Source organism: Ixodes scapularis, unplaced genomic scaffold (assembly GCF_016920785.2).
Source record: "Ixodes scapularis isolate PalLabHiFi unplaced genomic scaffold, ASM1692078v2 PGA_scaffold1__304_contigs__length_218370807, whole genome shotgun sequence".
In the NCBI taxonomy this organism is placed as follows: Eukaryota; Metazoa; Arthropoda; class Arachnida; order Ixodida; family Ixodidae; genus Ixodes; species Ixodes scapularis.
The window spans coordinates 195,628,929-195,641,426 of NW_024609846.1; the positions used below are offsets into that span (position 1 = coordinate 195,628,929).

At 40.6% G+C, this 12,498-nt stretch overlaps 1 protein-coding gene across 1 annotated transcript in view; it reads right to left on the reverse strand.

Moving 5' to 3' along the window:
* LOC8043439 (solute carrier family 13 member 5) overlaps positions 1 to 12,498 on the reverse strand; it is a 90,346-nt gene that overhangs the window by 52,417 nt on the left and 25,431 nt on the right. Inside the window, exons 2-4 of the mRNA XM_042291021.1 lie at positions 7,693 to 7,842; positions 4,078 to 4,193; positions 1,578 to 1,738 (exon numbers count right to left, since the gene is read on the reverse strand). Coding sequence (XP_042146955.1) covers positions 1,578 to 1,738; positions 4,078 to 4,193; positions 7,693 to 7,842 — 427 coding nt within the window. The remainder of the gene's footprint in view (positions 1 to 1,577; positions 1,739 to 4,077; positions 4,194 to 7,692; positions 7,843 to 12,498) is intronic.

Genomic DNA, 12,498 nt, shown 5'->3' on the forward strand with positions numbered 1-12,498 from the left:
GCCGTTGACCCTGCAAGTTTTTTGGTCCTATTTTTTCGGAAAAAGGGAGCCACGCTTTGGTAATTTTACATGGTAAAACCGACAAGTGAAATACATCTTTGATGAAAAGTTTAGATTGCTACGTGCAGGCGTCGATATTTATGGTTCATTTTAGATCGAGCCTGGTGACTTGGGACACCCTATGATATGCATGTACTGCAGCAAGCAACACGAGCAACATGCTTTGACCTCTAACTGGAACTATTGCGGGCATCTTGAAACCGGTAGGAAATGTTGATTTCATGAAGCTTACAAAAATGATGATCTTACTTAAATGCCATAAGGCCCGTTCGCACACTTGCGGCTTGTTCGGACCGTAAGCATTCAAAGCTCTTCAAAATTCTTATAAATTCTTATAACTCACAGGTGCCATCTATCGGGTTGGCGTGGAACAATTAACGGTCCCCTATAATCTTTTTTTTCGCGGATTAATATTTTTGCATGAAAAACGTTTGTCAGTGTTATAAACGACCACCTTATGTAGGTAGACGTACATTTCATCTTGCAAATACCGCGAAATTTTTGTTGTAGCGAAATGCAGCCCCAGCATCACCACATAAATGGCGCCAGCGTGACAGCGTGCCAGTGTGGTCTCAAGTTTTCTCTCGTCGTAAGAGATTTTAAAAGGTTTTAATGCATTCGGTTCTAAGGAGTTGCAAGTGTGTGAACGGGCATTTAAACACAAGCCCTATTGAAATTATGTGGCATAAAAAAAAATTCGGCATAGTATACACCTCACAGCATCTGGGTCAGTGACCTCAGTAGTTTCTTTTTATTTGATTTTTGGGGGGAAGTTTTCGAAGAAACCAATTTGTAATTGCGCTATTTATGTGTATAATGATCGAAGCTCATTCAAAAGCATCAGTTCTTCAAAATGCGAACCGAAACCCTTCTCTGCCACCTTATCAAGGCTGTGAAGGCATCTCGTTCGTACTACCTCATAACGTACTTAGGACGCTTGGTTACCCCTCATAAGCCTCGGGACCCACGAGTATTTACCTACATCATGGCGCATAAACATTTGCTCTAAAGATCTTTCTTCCCATTGGAACGACATTCAGGCTAAAAAACGTGCACCCCCCCCCCCCCCCCGTCCCCCTTCCCGTCGCGGGTTTGAAATGGAAATGAAGTGTTCGAGGGTTCAGTTTTATACAAACATAGCTCATATAATTCAGTCCAGCAAAGGGCAAAAGACTGGGTATTTCTGACGCGAAACTGAAAACTGTTACAAAGCACTTACATTACGATAAGCCTGTCTGCAGGCCTCTCTGCTTGGGTTTCAAACATCCCAACTAGCATCCGTAAACCCATTTTTTACCACTGGCCATCACTAGGTAACCGTAGGGAGGTGGCGCTAGTGACCGATATATTAAGTTCTGGAGGCAAATGTGAAATCGACTGAGAGCTCAGAAGATTACAAGACCAAAAAAAGTTTTGAGTAAAGTTGTATTCTCCACTGGGACATCGAGCATATCACATACACGCTTACGTTTTTCTCTGTGCCGCAACCCATAAACGTTGCTTGGAGGACGACTTACTGTCAAGTTCAGTGTCCCGTTCTTCGTCATGGTCGTCTTTGCAATAACTGAGAAGTTCCTGGGACAGTGAGTCGACAACAGGCATCATCATGGCAGTGATGGCTATGTTGTTGATCCACATGGAGAGGAACATGGAGATGGCCATCAGCCCGAAAACAAGCCTGCAGATTTGCACCAAAAACATTCATTGGGTCACCATCAGCCGCCTACTATATAGCCCGCACTGCCCTGCTTGTTTAAAAAGTTGTACTAAACGTCAGTTCTAGCTTACAATCAGATAGAAACCACAGTTAATCTCGTCCTAAGAAAACACAAAACCTATATATACGATATCTAACTCGTTTGCGGACCTTTCGGATCGTTGATTAATTTGTCAACCGTATTTAATTTAGAGATGTCCTAAGTTTATATCTCCACTTCCAGACCAGAAACAAGCGCCCAGAAGAATATTGGTTTCTTTCAAGGTGCCGCTCACAGCATGAATGACTTTTTTCATAAACAAAAATGTTCGGCTAGTTTCTATAAAGGCAAGGAACAAACACAGGTGACTGCTGTACATATGAATTCTATAGATCAACGTGTTATTGATAAAAAAGCGTTTGGTCACGTAATAATTGTAAGTATTGAGCGTGCAGAGAGCCAAACTTAGCGTGCTACACTGCCCAAACTCCTGGCGCGAGCGCGCAACTTTATAGGGCGCGCCATTAACAGGAAAGCCTGTGCAGGCAAAAAACTAGATAATGCCAAAAGCCCACGCACCTGTCGAATGTCCACAGCTTTTCTGTGAAATGCCTTAAAAGCTCTGCCACCGTAAAGCGACCTCGAAGGTAGGAGTATGTGTATAATGTTCCTAGATCTTAAATATAATATAATAAATGATATATCTTTATATCTCGAATCAAGCAACTTGCACGGAGCTTAGACGTTGTCATCGTAAGTTGAAAACCAGTGGAAATACAGCATAATTTAACGAGAAATATTAGCAGCAAATTCTGATGAAAATGATGTGAGCATATTTTGCTTTATCCTTGATAAGCTGACAAAAAGACCGTGGTTTTACTTTTTGTAAAAGTTCCTTGAGAACTAAATACTGTAATATACAAAAAATACTGTGAAATGATGACGCGTAAACATCATTTTTAACAATCTGCCTTGACATACTGTTCGTGTTGTGTTACATGCCAAATGGATACACTTTTTTAGCAAACATTCGACGTTCAATTTGAAGAAACATATTTATGAGTCCGTCGCTTGGTCAGTATTACAGCTTAGCTTCTGGATCTGTCAAATAAATCTCATAGTCGTAGCGAACCAAGGACATTTGAACAAGAGAGGAAAAAATTTTAAATTGTGGCAGCCGCTTCAATGTTTAGGATTATTAATAATATTAACGATTATCGAATGTTTGTGTAATACTGTAGTTGACTTGATTTGGAAACGTTATAAAAGGCAGATTTATTTTCAGCTAAAGCATCTTTAAACAAAAAACATGAATTTTGGGGAGGTGCATTCTTAAAACATTAAATTTAAAACAAGAAATCGGTTGGATGCAGCATAGTGTCAGCGCACATAAAATAAAATATGTTATGTCTCGTACTCTGGTCCGTCTGTTGTCTTTATTGTTCCCTGACATTTTAGGCGTTAAACTGGCATATACTAATTTTATTTATTTATCGCGACATCTGTCTTTTTTTTTGTGAAAACGTAAGCTTTGATCCAAATAATCTACTCAAATCTTTATCGCTTATAGGGCATAAAAACTATTTACAAGGCATGACCGCCTACTACGCCAAAGCGTTTTTGAAAAAAAAAAAGTGAAGCTCTGATACCTTATAGCATAGCCCTTTCTTGTGTAAAGTGACACGACAAACACCAATGCACGTTTTAAATAAAAAAGATAAATAGCTCATTCCTAGGAACTGATCACTACTTAAACCCACTGAGGCAAATCCCTAGCCGGAAAGAACAGTTCAATATTTTCCGACAATATTGAAGGAGAGTTTTTATTCCGTGTCTGCACTAAATACAGCCATTTATAACATGATTACTTCATTATAATAATTGATAACCGACTTCATAAGTAACATCAGAAGGGGTACACGAAATGAACATTAGTCAGTTAGCGGTACACATTATTTCGACTTTTATATTTTATCAATACAAGTAGGTGATTGGTATTACCGCAATAGTACGTACAATCAAACCAAAACAGAATAGGGTCGTCATCTTCATTCTTATGTCTGTTTTTTTTTTTCGTAGATCTCTAGAAACTTACTTAATCTGGTGTTCCACTAAAATGAAAAAAAAAGAAAATTATTTTTGAATCTGCTTGCAGCGTGAGCGACGGCATTTGTACAAGTAAACTACCAAGAACCAGAACAGTTCTCATCCTAGGAAGGGTCAAGATATTCCACGACTCAATATCCTTTCTTTAAATACATAGAATCACTGAAAATTGGTACAGTATTATGTAAAAAAATATAATATTCACGATACTGACATTTTTACTCCAGTGCCGAGAAGGCAGAGGGCGCCTAATGCAATCCGCTGATGAAGGCAGGACTCCTCGATAGCGATGGCCATGATGAGGGTTCCCAAAAACGTTACAATCATCTCCTGTGCAAATGATATATCACACAATCATTGGCGATGCACATCTCTACGTGAGTTTGAATGTTGCTCAACGGGATTACGTAGACCCTTATATAAACTCTTAAAAAAGAAATGCAATCTCATTCAGTCTTGTATCCGATATTTGTTGGTAGTACGTTGAATTCACGAAACGTGCTTGTTACAGTCCATTGTTTTTAGTTCCAAACTCGTCAGCTTTGACCTTAATATAGTGAAAATAATCGATCGCCACACCATCCACATGTTATTGAAAGCATAACACAAATATTGCCTAGTTTTAAGTGACATTAGCAGACAATCAGTAAACAATATTAATAGACCCTTTACGAAAGTCATTCTACCCACCTTGTGCAGAGCCAGACCCGACGCTCTAATGGCGGAACTACACTGTTTCTCCACACCGGAAAAATCGAACGTCTTCGAAAGCATAGAGCAGAAAAAGGAAAAGATGTTGGTCCTTTCACGTCACCTTCGATGCACGGAATCGAGGGTGTTTGATTTAGCCGCGCATGATCTCCTATCACCGCCATTAGAGCGGCAATAATGGAGCTTTTTATACTGCCACAAGAGGACTCTGACTTTTGAAAAGGGTCTATTCCATTCGCTGGTGCAAAAATATATATTTCTACGTTTCAACGCCATTTAAGATTAACATTTCAACACATCTCGCCACGACCGTACAGCACTTACAATAAAATCTTGCAATGCTTTCTTTTTTTTTTCAGTATGAATATTATTTGAACATATTTGGGCTGAGGAAACCGGATGAAAAGCTTCCAATATGAAGCTTGACTAGATACGGTGTTCCTGCACATCCAAAACGCAACACAATAAAATAAGACAAAAATACTACAACCTAAACAAAAACAGTTGACACATTTTTAGTTAAGGGGATACTGAACCGAAATTTGGAGCTCACAAAACAAGGCTGGAGTGATAGGCGGGACGCTGCAAAAGCCAAGAACATCGCACATAGAGCGATAGCAAACAGATGGCCGTATTTTAGGAAAAGAAGTTCGCAATGGAACGCGGCCGAGGAGACTGACAGGACACGTGACGTCACGAATCTCATTCCCACTCCTCTTCGCTCCGTCCTTTCGAGCTGATGAACTGAAGCCAAAAGGAGAGAAGCGGGGCCGCCGCCCCTCATTCTCAACTGTTCCCGGAGGATCGTGACGTCGTAGCCTTCGCTTGATAATGCAATTATTTTACAGCGGAGCTGTTAAGGGCTAGTTTCCCCAGGATCCTGCGCCCCGCAAAGAAATTAAGACACCGAACTCTGGACACCTACCACCATCTGTGTGTGACGGCGGCAAGCCACGTATCTGGTTGCCGCCGTCGCTCATAGATGGCGGCAGCCTTTCCACTTTGGCTTACCGACTTGTGGCCGGCCATTACCTTCCATTGTACAGCTACGCTGGTCTTCCTTCTTCACCAGAGTGGAAAGGCTGAAAGTTATTTTTTCATATATAGAACCATTTGTTTAATATATCGACATATGAGTGATGTTTTGGAGTTCCTAGCGTACCGTTCTACGCTTCTGCCGCCTTATTTTGCGAAATCCAGATTTCGGTTCAGCATCCCTTTAAACCATAAATATCAAAGAGATCGTAAACAAAGTTGTTAGGCATGTACACGTTATGAACAAAGAATTGAAATGCACGATTAGTACGAAAATGACGAACGTTCCAAAATTTCTGGCGTCGGATACTGAATATAACGCGCGTTTAGTTAAGTTTGAAATATGATACAAGAAAATCCGTACACTCCACAATTGAAAATAAATACAAACATAATAAGCAATAGTTGAAGACACGGGCAGCTTCCATAGTATTGTGATTAGAAAATAATGGTTCGACATGAGTGTCGTAGGAAATATTTTCAATGAAACTCAGTACTTTCTCTTCGATTATCCCAATTATTTTGCCAGTTTATAAACCAAGTGTTCCCCGTGACCATTCCATTCCATATGTGTACCGAAACAAATACACCTAGGGTTTTGTGCTGGCTTAAAATTTTATTCTGCAGGTACTCATGTTAGAGTATAATTTTAACAGTTTCTATTTATAGACCTATACACAATAGCTTTTGACTTAGTAGAATTTATTTACATACTTGTTTTCTCCTCTTAAAAGGAATTTCGTCAAAGGCAGCATTTCCGTAGCTATAAGTTCATTCACATCTGTCGCAGACAAAAAAAAAGTACTAGTGTCGTCAGCATATGTGATAACACGTGATTGTTAGCCAATATTGACTATATCATAATATAAACATTAAATGCCAGTGGGTCAAGTATACTGCCCTGAGGCACACCAGAGTTCATGAGTCGAAAAGATGAAACACCATTATTCACTAAGACACACTGCTTGTGCTGTTCTAAATACGAATGAATAAGTGATAAAGACGTCCTGCGCACACCACATTATGAGAGTATAACAAGGACCGTAGTATGATTAAGACAAGGGAAACTTTATTGAGGTCAATTTAAAGTCCTGGCGTCAACTGTTTCTGATCTACGTTATATATTATAAATTTCTTTTGCTGTATTAGAACGTATTCTGTACTTCTCCTTGCGAAACCTAAACTGAGAATGCGATACATTAATCGCTGTAGATGTGCCGTTGAAACTTGCAAGAAAATATGTGAAAAGCAAAACGGATAAAAATCCCTAGTAGCGGTGTTTGTGGAGAATAACATAGAGGACGAAAACAGGACGACACGTTTCTCCGTGTCGTCCTGTTTTCGTCCTCTATGTTATTCTCCACAAACACCGTAACTTAACCAGCACGCTCCATTTCCACGAGAATCCCAAGTAGCACGACAAAAAATGCCTAACTTTACACAAGTTTAGAATTGTAGGGGCCGCGCTTGGGACTAATACGGTTTTGCACCAAGGCGTTAGATAGTGCTCGCTTAATTTCCTTTTCTGGTTTTAAGTATTTTTATGGCTCGCGATTAATTTGCAAAGTGTCATACTTGAGACAGATATGCCATGTATAATACGAAGAAGCAGTAGTGAAGCAAAAATCGAGCACTTCCGCAATTTAGTTCCAAAGCTGTCACATGAAAACCGAGCACCCAAAAATGGAGCCCAACTCTGGCTCTTGTTTGGTGATTTTGGCCCGAAGATGCTAGATGAGGTCTAAGCTACCAGCAGCAAGGCCCGTCTTTCGCCCTTGTCTGGCGAATTAGGGCCAGGATACCCAGTGTCTGGTCAAGGAAGGTCAGGTTCGGCTCTTCCTTGCTTCTTCGGGCTTTTTAAGCCTTTAAATACCTATTCAATAACCAAATTGTGGCCCAAAGAACTGTGCTACATTGGATCCCACTGACGTATCCCCTCAGCCTGCGAAATAGAAATCTTAGCCTCATTATTTTTATTATTATAGTTAATTTAAACCAGTTGTATAAAACAATAGCTAATTGTTTTTTTACGGCGACGCCAACGCTCTACATGTCCAAGATGATTCCAGAATGCTGGACTCACGTTCATATAAAGCAGGCATGTCTTCTCGGTGGACAGGACTCCCAGCATGGGAAGCAGCACGACGGGAATGAGCGACGTGGCACCGATGGGAATCGGCTCCACGATCCAGTACACGGCGATGACAGCCACGACGTAGGCGCACCGGAATTTCTGCAACCGTCGGAAGATGGGCAGGCCTTTGGAGTCACAACCTTCCAGGCGCTGACAGCTTAAGCAACACAGTGACAGCGGTTTTGTGTGAAGAAGAAAAAATGAGCGTAAACATAATAACCTTGCGTTTCTTAAGCTATCATTAGGGAGTTTTAGGGAACCGTTTTTGCGAGTCTTCTGTGGAAGCGCATGCGCAGTTCGTACCGGAGGGCCCATTGTACCATATCGGATGGGCAAAAACGGCTTCCTAAAACTCCCTATTAACCATAGGTGATATTATCAAGCAGGAGCCTTAATTCAGCCATGCCTGAAAGACCTTAAAGAAGGGCTGCTTTTTTGTCACAGACCATAAGTACAATAACTTGTCACGCTCTAGATGCAACGCCAAAGGTTAGACGTACATACGACACTCCGCGCGCGGTGCCACGTTTCGTCAGGCATGCTACATATGTTAAGCAGCATCCTTCTATCTGGATACCAGGAGCTTCTCCTTGTATCCAGACAAAAAAAAATCTCGCGACGATCAACGAACACAATAAATCTTTAAAAAATTATACAAAATATTCATTGCATAGTCAATCCTTTAATTTCTGAATGGTCACTTGCGTTGTCCGTACCTTCCGCACCATTGGAGTTTGAATGGTTGTAGTCTAAAGCGTGGCCGCAGATACCTCATAGTAAAAAGTTTTGTGAACATTTTGCCTTCCCATTTAGCCTTAGCATAGCGAAACATTTTATGTAGCAAAACAAATGTGATTTATTTCAGGTTTAAATAAACCACCTCAGTTCCTATTAAGAATATCTTCTTCGTGTGTTTTATGACAACTGTTTCGCACACCTAATGAAATAGTCGACTTGTAATGAGATTTATAACATTCCTCGCTAAGTAACTTTTCATTATATTTATTCCTTGCAAATAAACACACAGAAACTGCGATATTTTACGGTTCTTGCGAAGCATCGTTCTCTGCTTGACCTTGGTAATATTTTATGAAAACTTTCGTCAGCTGTAAATTGCATATTAGCGCGTTTTCTGTGTATCTTTATTGTTGCCACTGTTTTCGCATTTAAGAACGCAGACACCATCGACTCGCAGTAATCGTATCACGTATACACTGTAGTGTAATAATTACTTGCCTGAAAGCAGGATATTGCTTTGGGAATTAATGGGGATAAGTATGGGATCCTCGTACTACGAAACTGTTGTCAGCTCTTGGTTGCACCTCCAAGTTATCTTCGAGTGCTTGTTGTCATTGTGTGTATTTTTGTGCGCTTATCGTTGCTGGTGGGTCGTTTCGCTATTGGCAGTTTAAAGAGTCTTTGTTGCATGTGTAACTGTTAAAACACTGAAAATCTAGCTAATCTGGTATACAGATGCATTCTCGACATGTATAGAAAACGCAAATTACAGCAATTAATTTCCTGGTTTATTTCCAGATTGTTTCGAAGTACTAGCGTTTTTAACCGAATACTAAAGCAATTCGGAACAGAAATGCCTTAGAACACTATCAGAGCAAAATGTCGTTTTTCACCTTCAATTTAAACCTCTCTGTGTCATCTTGCCATTTCATCACTGGGGCCATTATCAACATGCAATGTATCATTAATAATTCACATTCACTAACTGGGCTCTTTAGTTGTATGTGATCATGGTGTGATAAAGCTGGTTCTACAATTGAATACAAAAAGGTATGGTCCTGACGACATTTCAAGCGCTTTTCTTGTCTAACTTTCTTTTTGGACAAGTCGTTACCTTCCGAAACTTTTACAAAAATTTATGTCAACCACCACAGTACCTTCGTCATAAAAACTTTCAAAAGCCGTTCCATTTTTTTTAAATCTTAAAACGCTCCTTCGTTGTCCAACTACCGACCAATTTCTCTAACATCTCATGTGTGCAAATTATTGGAACATATTGTCTACAAACATGTCATGAAATACCTAGAAACTAACAACAACTCTTTGTAATTTACAGCATGGTTTTTGAAGGGGATACAGTGCACATTTGACAACTAATCAAATTCACTCCCGATATCACCCAGTCTCTCGACGTTGTTAACCAAGTGTCACAATATGCATAATATGCTAAAAATCATGGTTATTTGTCCATAGCTTGTTTTCCTTTTCATTTCTCGCAGTATGTGTTTTTTAACTCGTCCAAGTCTTCTATGTACGATCTGCCAGCAGGTGTTCCGCAAGGCTTAGTTCTTGGTCTACTTCTCTTTTTGCTTTGCATTCATGATTTCCCTCGTAACATCCTCACAAATATACGTCATTACATTGACGACTGCATTCTGTATAACAAGGTAACTGCCCCGAAAATCACTCTTTCCTTAAGCTTTCTTTTTTTTTTTTTTTTGCGAACTTCTGCAAATGATGTAACACCTAGCAAATCAGTCTAAACTTTTCTAAAACCGTCCTCCTGTTTTTCTTTTTAAGAGTTTATTATCTTCCTTGTTCACATATTCATTTAACGGTTTCTCAATGCAAAGAGTATTCATTTATTTATGTATTTATTTAAAATACCCTCAAGGCCATTGGCATTACAGAGGGGAGTGGGGGTTAGTGGCAGTAGTACACTTCGCAGCTCAATCTGAGCAGTATAGATTATTTATGGCAGTCCTAAATAAATGGTCAGGAACAATTGTTGCGATAGATGCGGGAAGGTGGTTCCAATCCGCTGAAGTTTTCGGAATGAATGACTCTTGGAATGCATTAGTGTTGCATTTTAGAATGTCTACTTTATACATATGATCAATGCGAGTTGAAATATAAGAAGGTTGATTCAGCAGTCGGTTGTGAAGTAATGAGTTACCTCCGGCGTCCTTGAATGCGAACATCTTGAATTTCTCTTCACGCGCGATATGCCTTGGTCTAAACAAATCGAATAAACCTGTAGCAAAGCGCTAAAAAATCTCGCTTACCTCCGGCGTCCTTTACGTGAGATACTAAATTCTGAGATCAAAAATGCTAATCCGCCCTATCAGCGAGTGCGGGTCAATCATTTGGGATTAATTTAAACAGTCAGATAATAACAAACGCAAGTTAATTTAGACGAAACCAATACGTTTAATTTTTAGGTGTTATGACACATTTATCACCACCTCTAACCTTACCACATTATGCCTGATCCCTCTTTACACGCGGCGTCGCATAGAACGTGTGAAGTTGCTATACCTTTAGAACACAGCTCTTAGGCTTTACATTCAACTTCAAATCAACGACGGATGAAAAAGAAGTTGAAACGAGAGCCGACGATGGCTCCCGACGATGATGATGTCTCCTGAATGCTATGGACGAAGATGTCGTTGGAAGTAGCGCTACGGATGAAGAGAAGGACAAAGAAAGCGTTTGGTTGCTGGTAGCTAGTCGGATTGTTCTTAGGCTGCACTGATGATGTCTCCCGCAAAAGACACGAAACGTTTACTTATAAATTTTTGATATTGTTATATAAGTCGGAGGTATTTGTTTTTTTTAACCCTAGGCGCCCGTTCCTGACTTGAGCGGCGTCGCCGTCGGCGTAACCGCGCGTTGCATTATGGGACGTTTCCCAAAATGATGTCACACGTGACGTCACGTGTGACATCACGAGGGAAAAATGTTTTAGCTAAATATTGCAGGAAACTTTTCTGATAATTTTAGCGGGAAAAATGTTCAGCTAAATATAGCGGGGAACTTTTCCCGCTTAATTTAGCGGGGATATTTTTCCGCTAAATTTATCGGGTAAATTTTGCCCTTTTTTCATTACTACCAGCGCTTCAGTCCAGGCAGTCATTGCCTCGACTAGAGCGCCGCTGTTAACGATGTTAATGTATGGAACGTCTCGTCCATGTTCAATTAAATGCTGTTTCTTGTTGTTGAAACCGCTGGCTCCGTGTTATACTTCTTAGTCGGGTATACAGCACCGCAAACCGACCAGAAACCTTTAAAATCATTTTTTTTTTAGAAATGACATTAGAGAAAACATTTACCTACCCGTATGATCAGTTATTGCTGAACTGATCATTGAGGACATGCGTGCCTTAAAAATGGCGGGTATAAAAGGCTGGAGGACAGCCAACAAAGTAAGTAGCCGATGTAGCGCGCGTTCATATCAGTGTTTTCTTGTGCTCTGTGCATTTGACCCTTGTACATGATATGTTCAGCCAGTTTATGAGGCGTACAACGTGTGTATAATAAAAATTACAGAAGAGCACTCAAGAATGCTTACGTGTAGGAAGGCGAAAGCAGTATGGTCTAGGCGGGAGAAATGACTTCCAGTAATGTTTCTGAACATATTAAAGTTTAGGACGACTTATAGGACGACGTCGACGACAAAGTCCTAGAGACCCACGCCAAGTACGGCGTCTAGGACGAACTCTAGGGCGACGTCAAGGAAGGCGTCTAGGACGACGCCGAGGACGATATCTCAGACGGCCTCAAGGACAACGTCTAGGATGACGTCGAAAACGACGTCAAGAACGGCGTCGAGGATGACGTCCTAGAGGGCGACGTCAAGAACGACGTCTAGCACGGCTTCTAGGACGACCTCTACGACGAATTTAAGGTCGACGTCGAGAACAACGCCTAGAGTATGACGTCTAGGACGACGTCGAGAACGACGCCTAGAGGAGCACACTTAAAGGAACCCGCAACAACTTTTTTACCGTTTCTTTT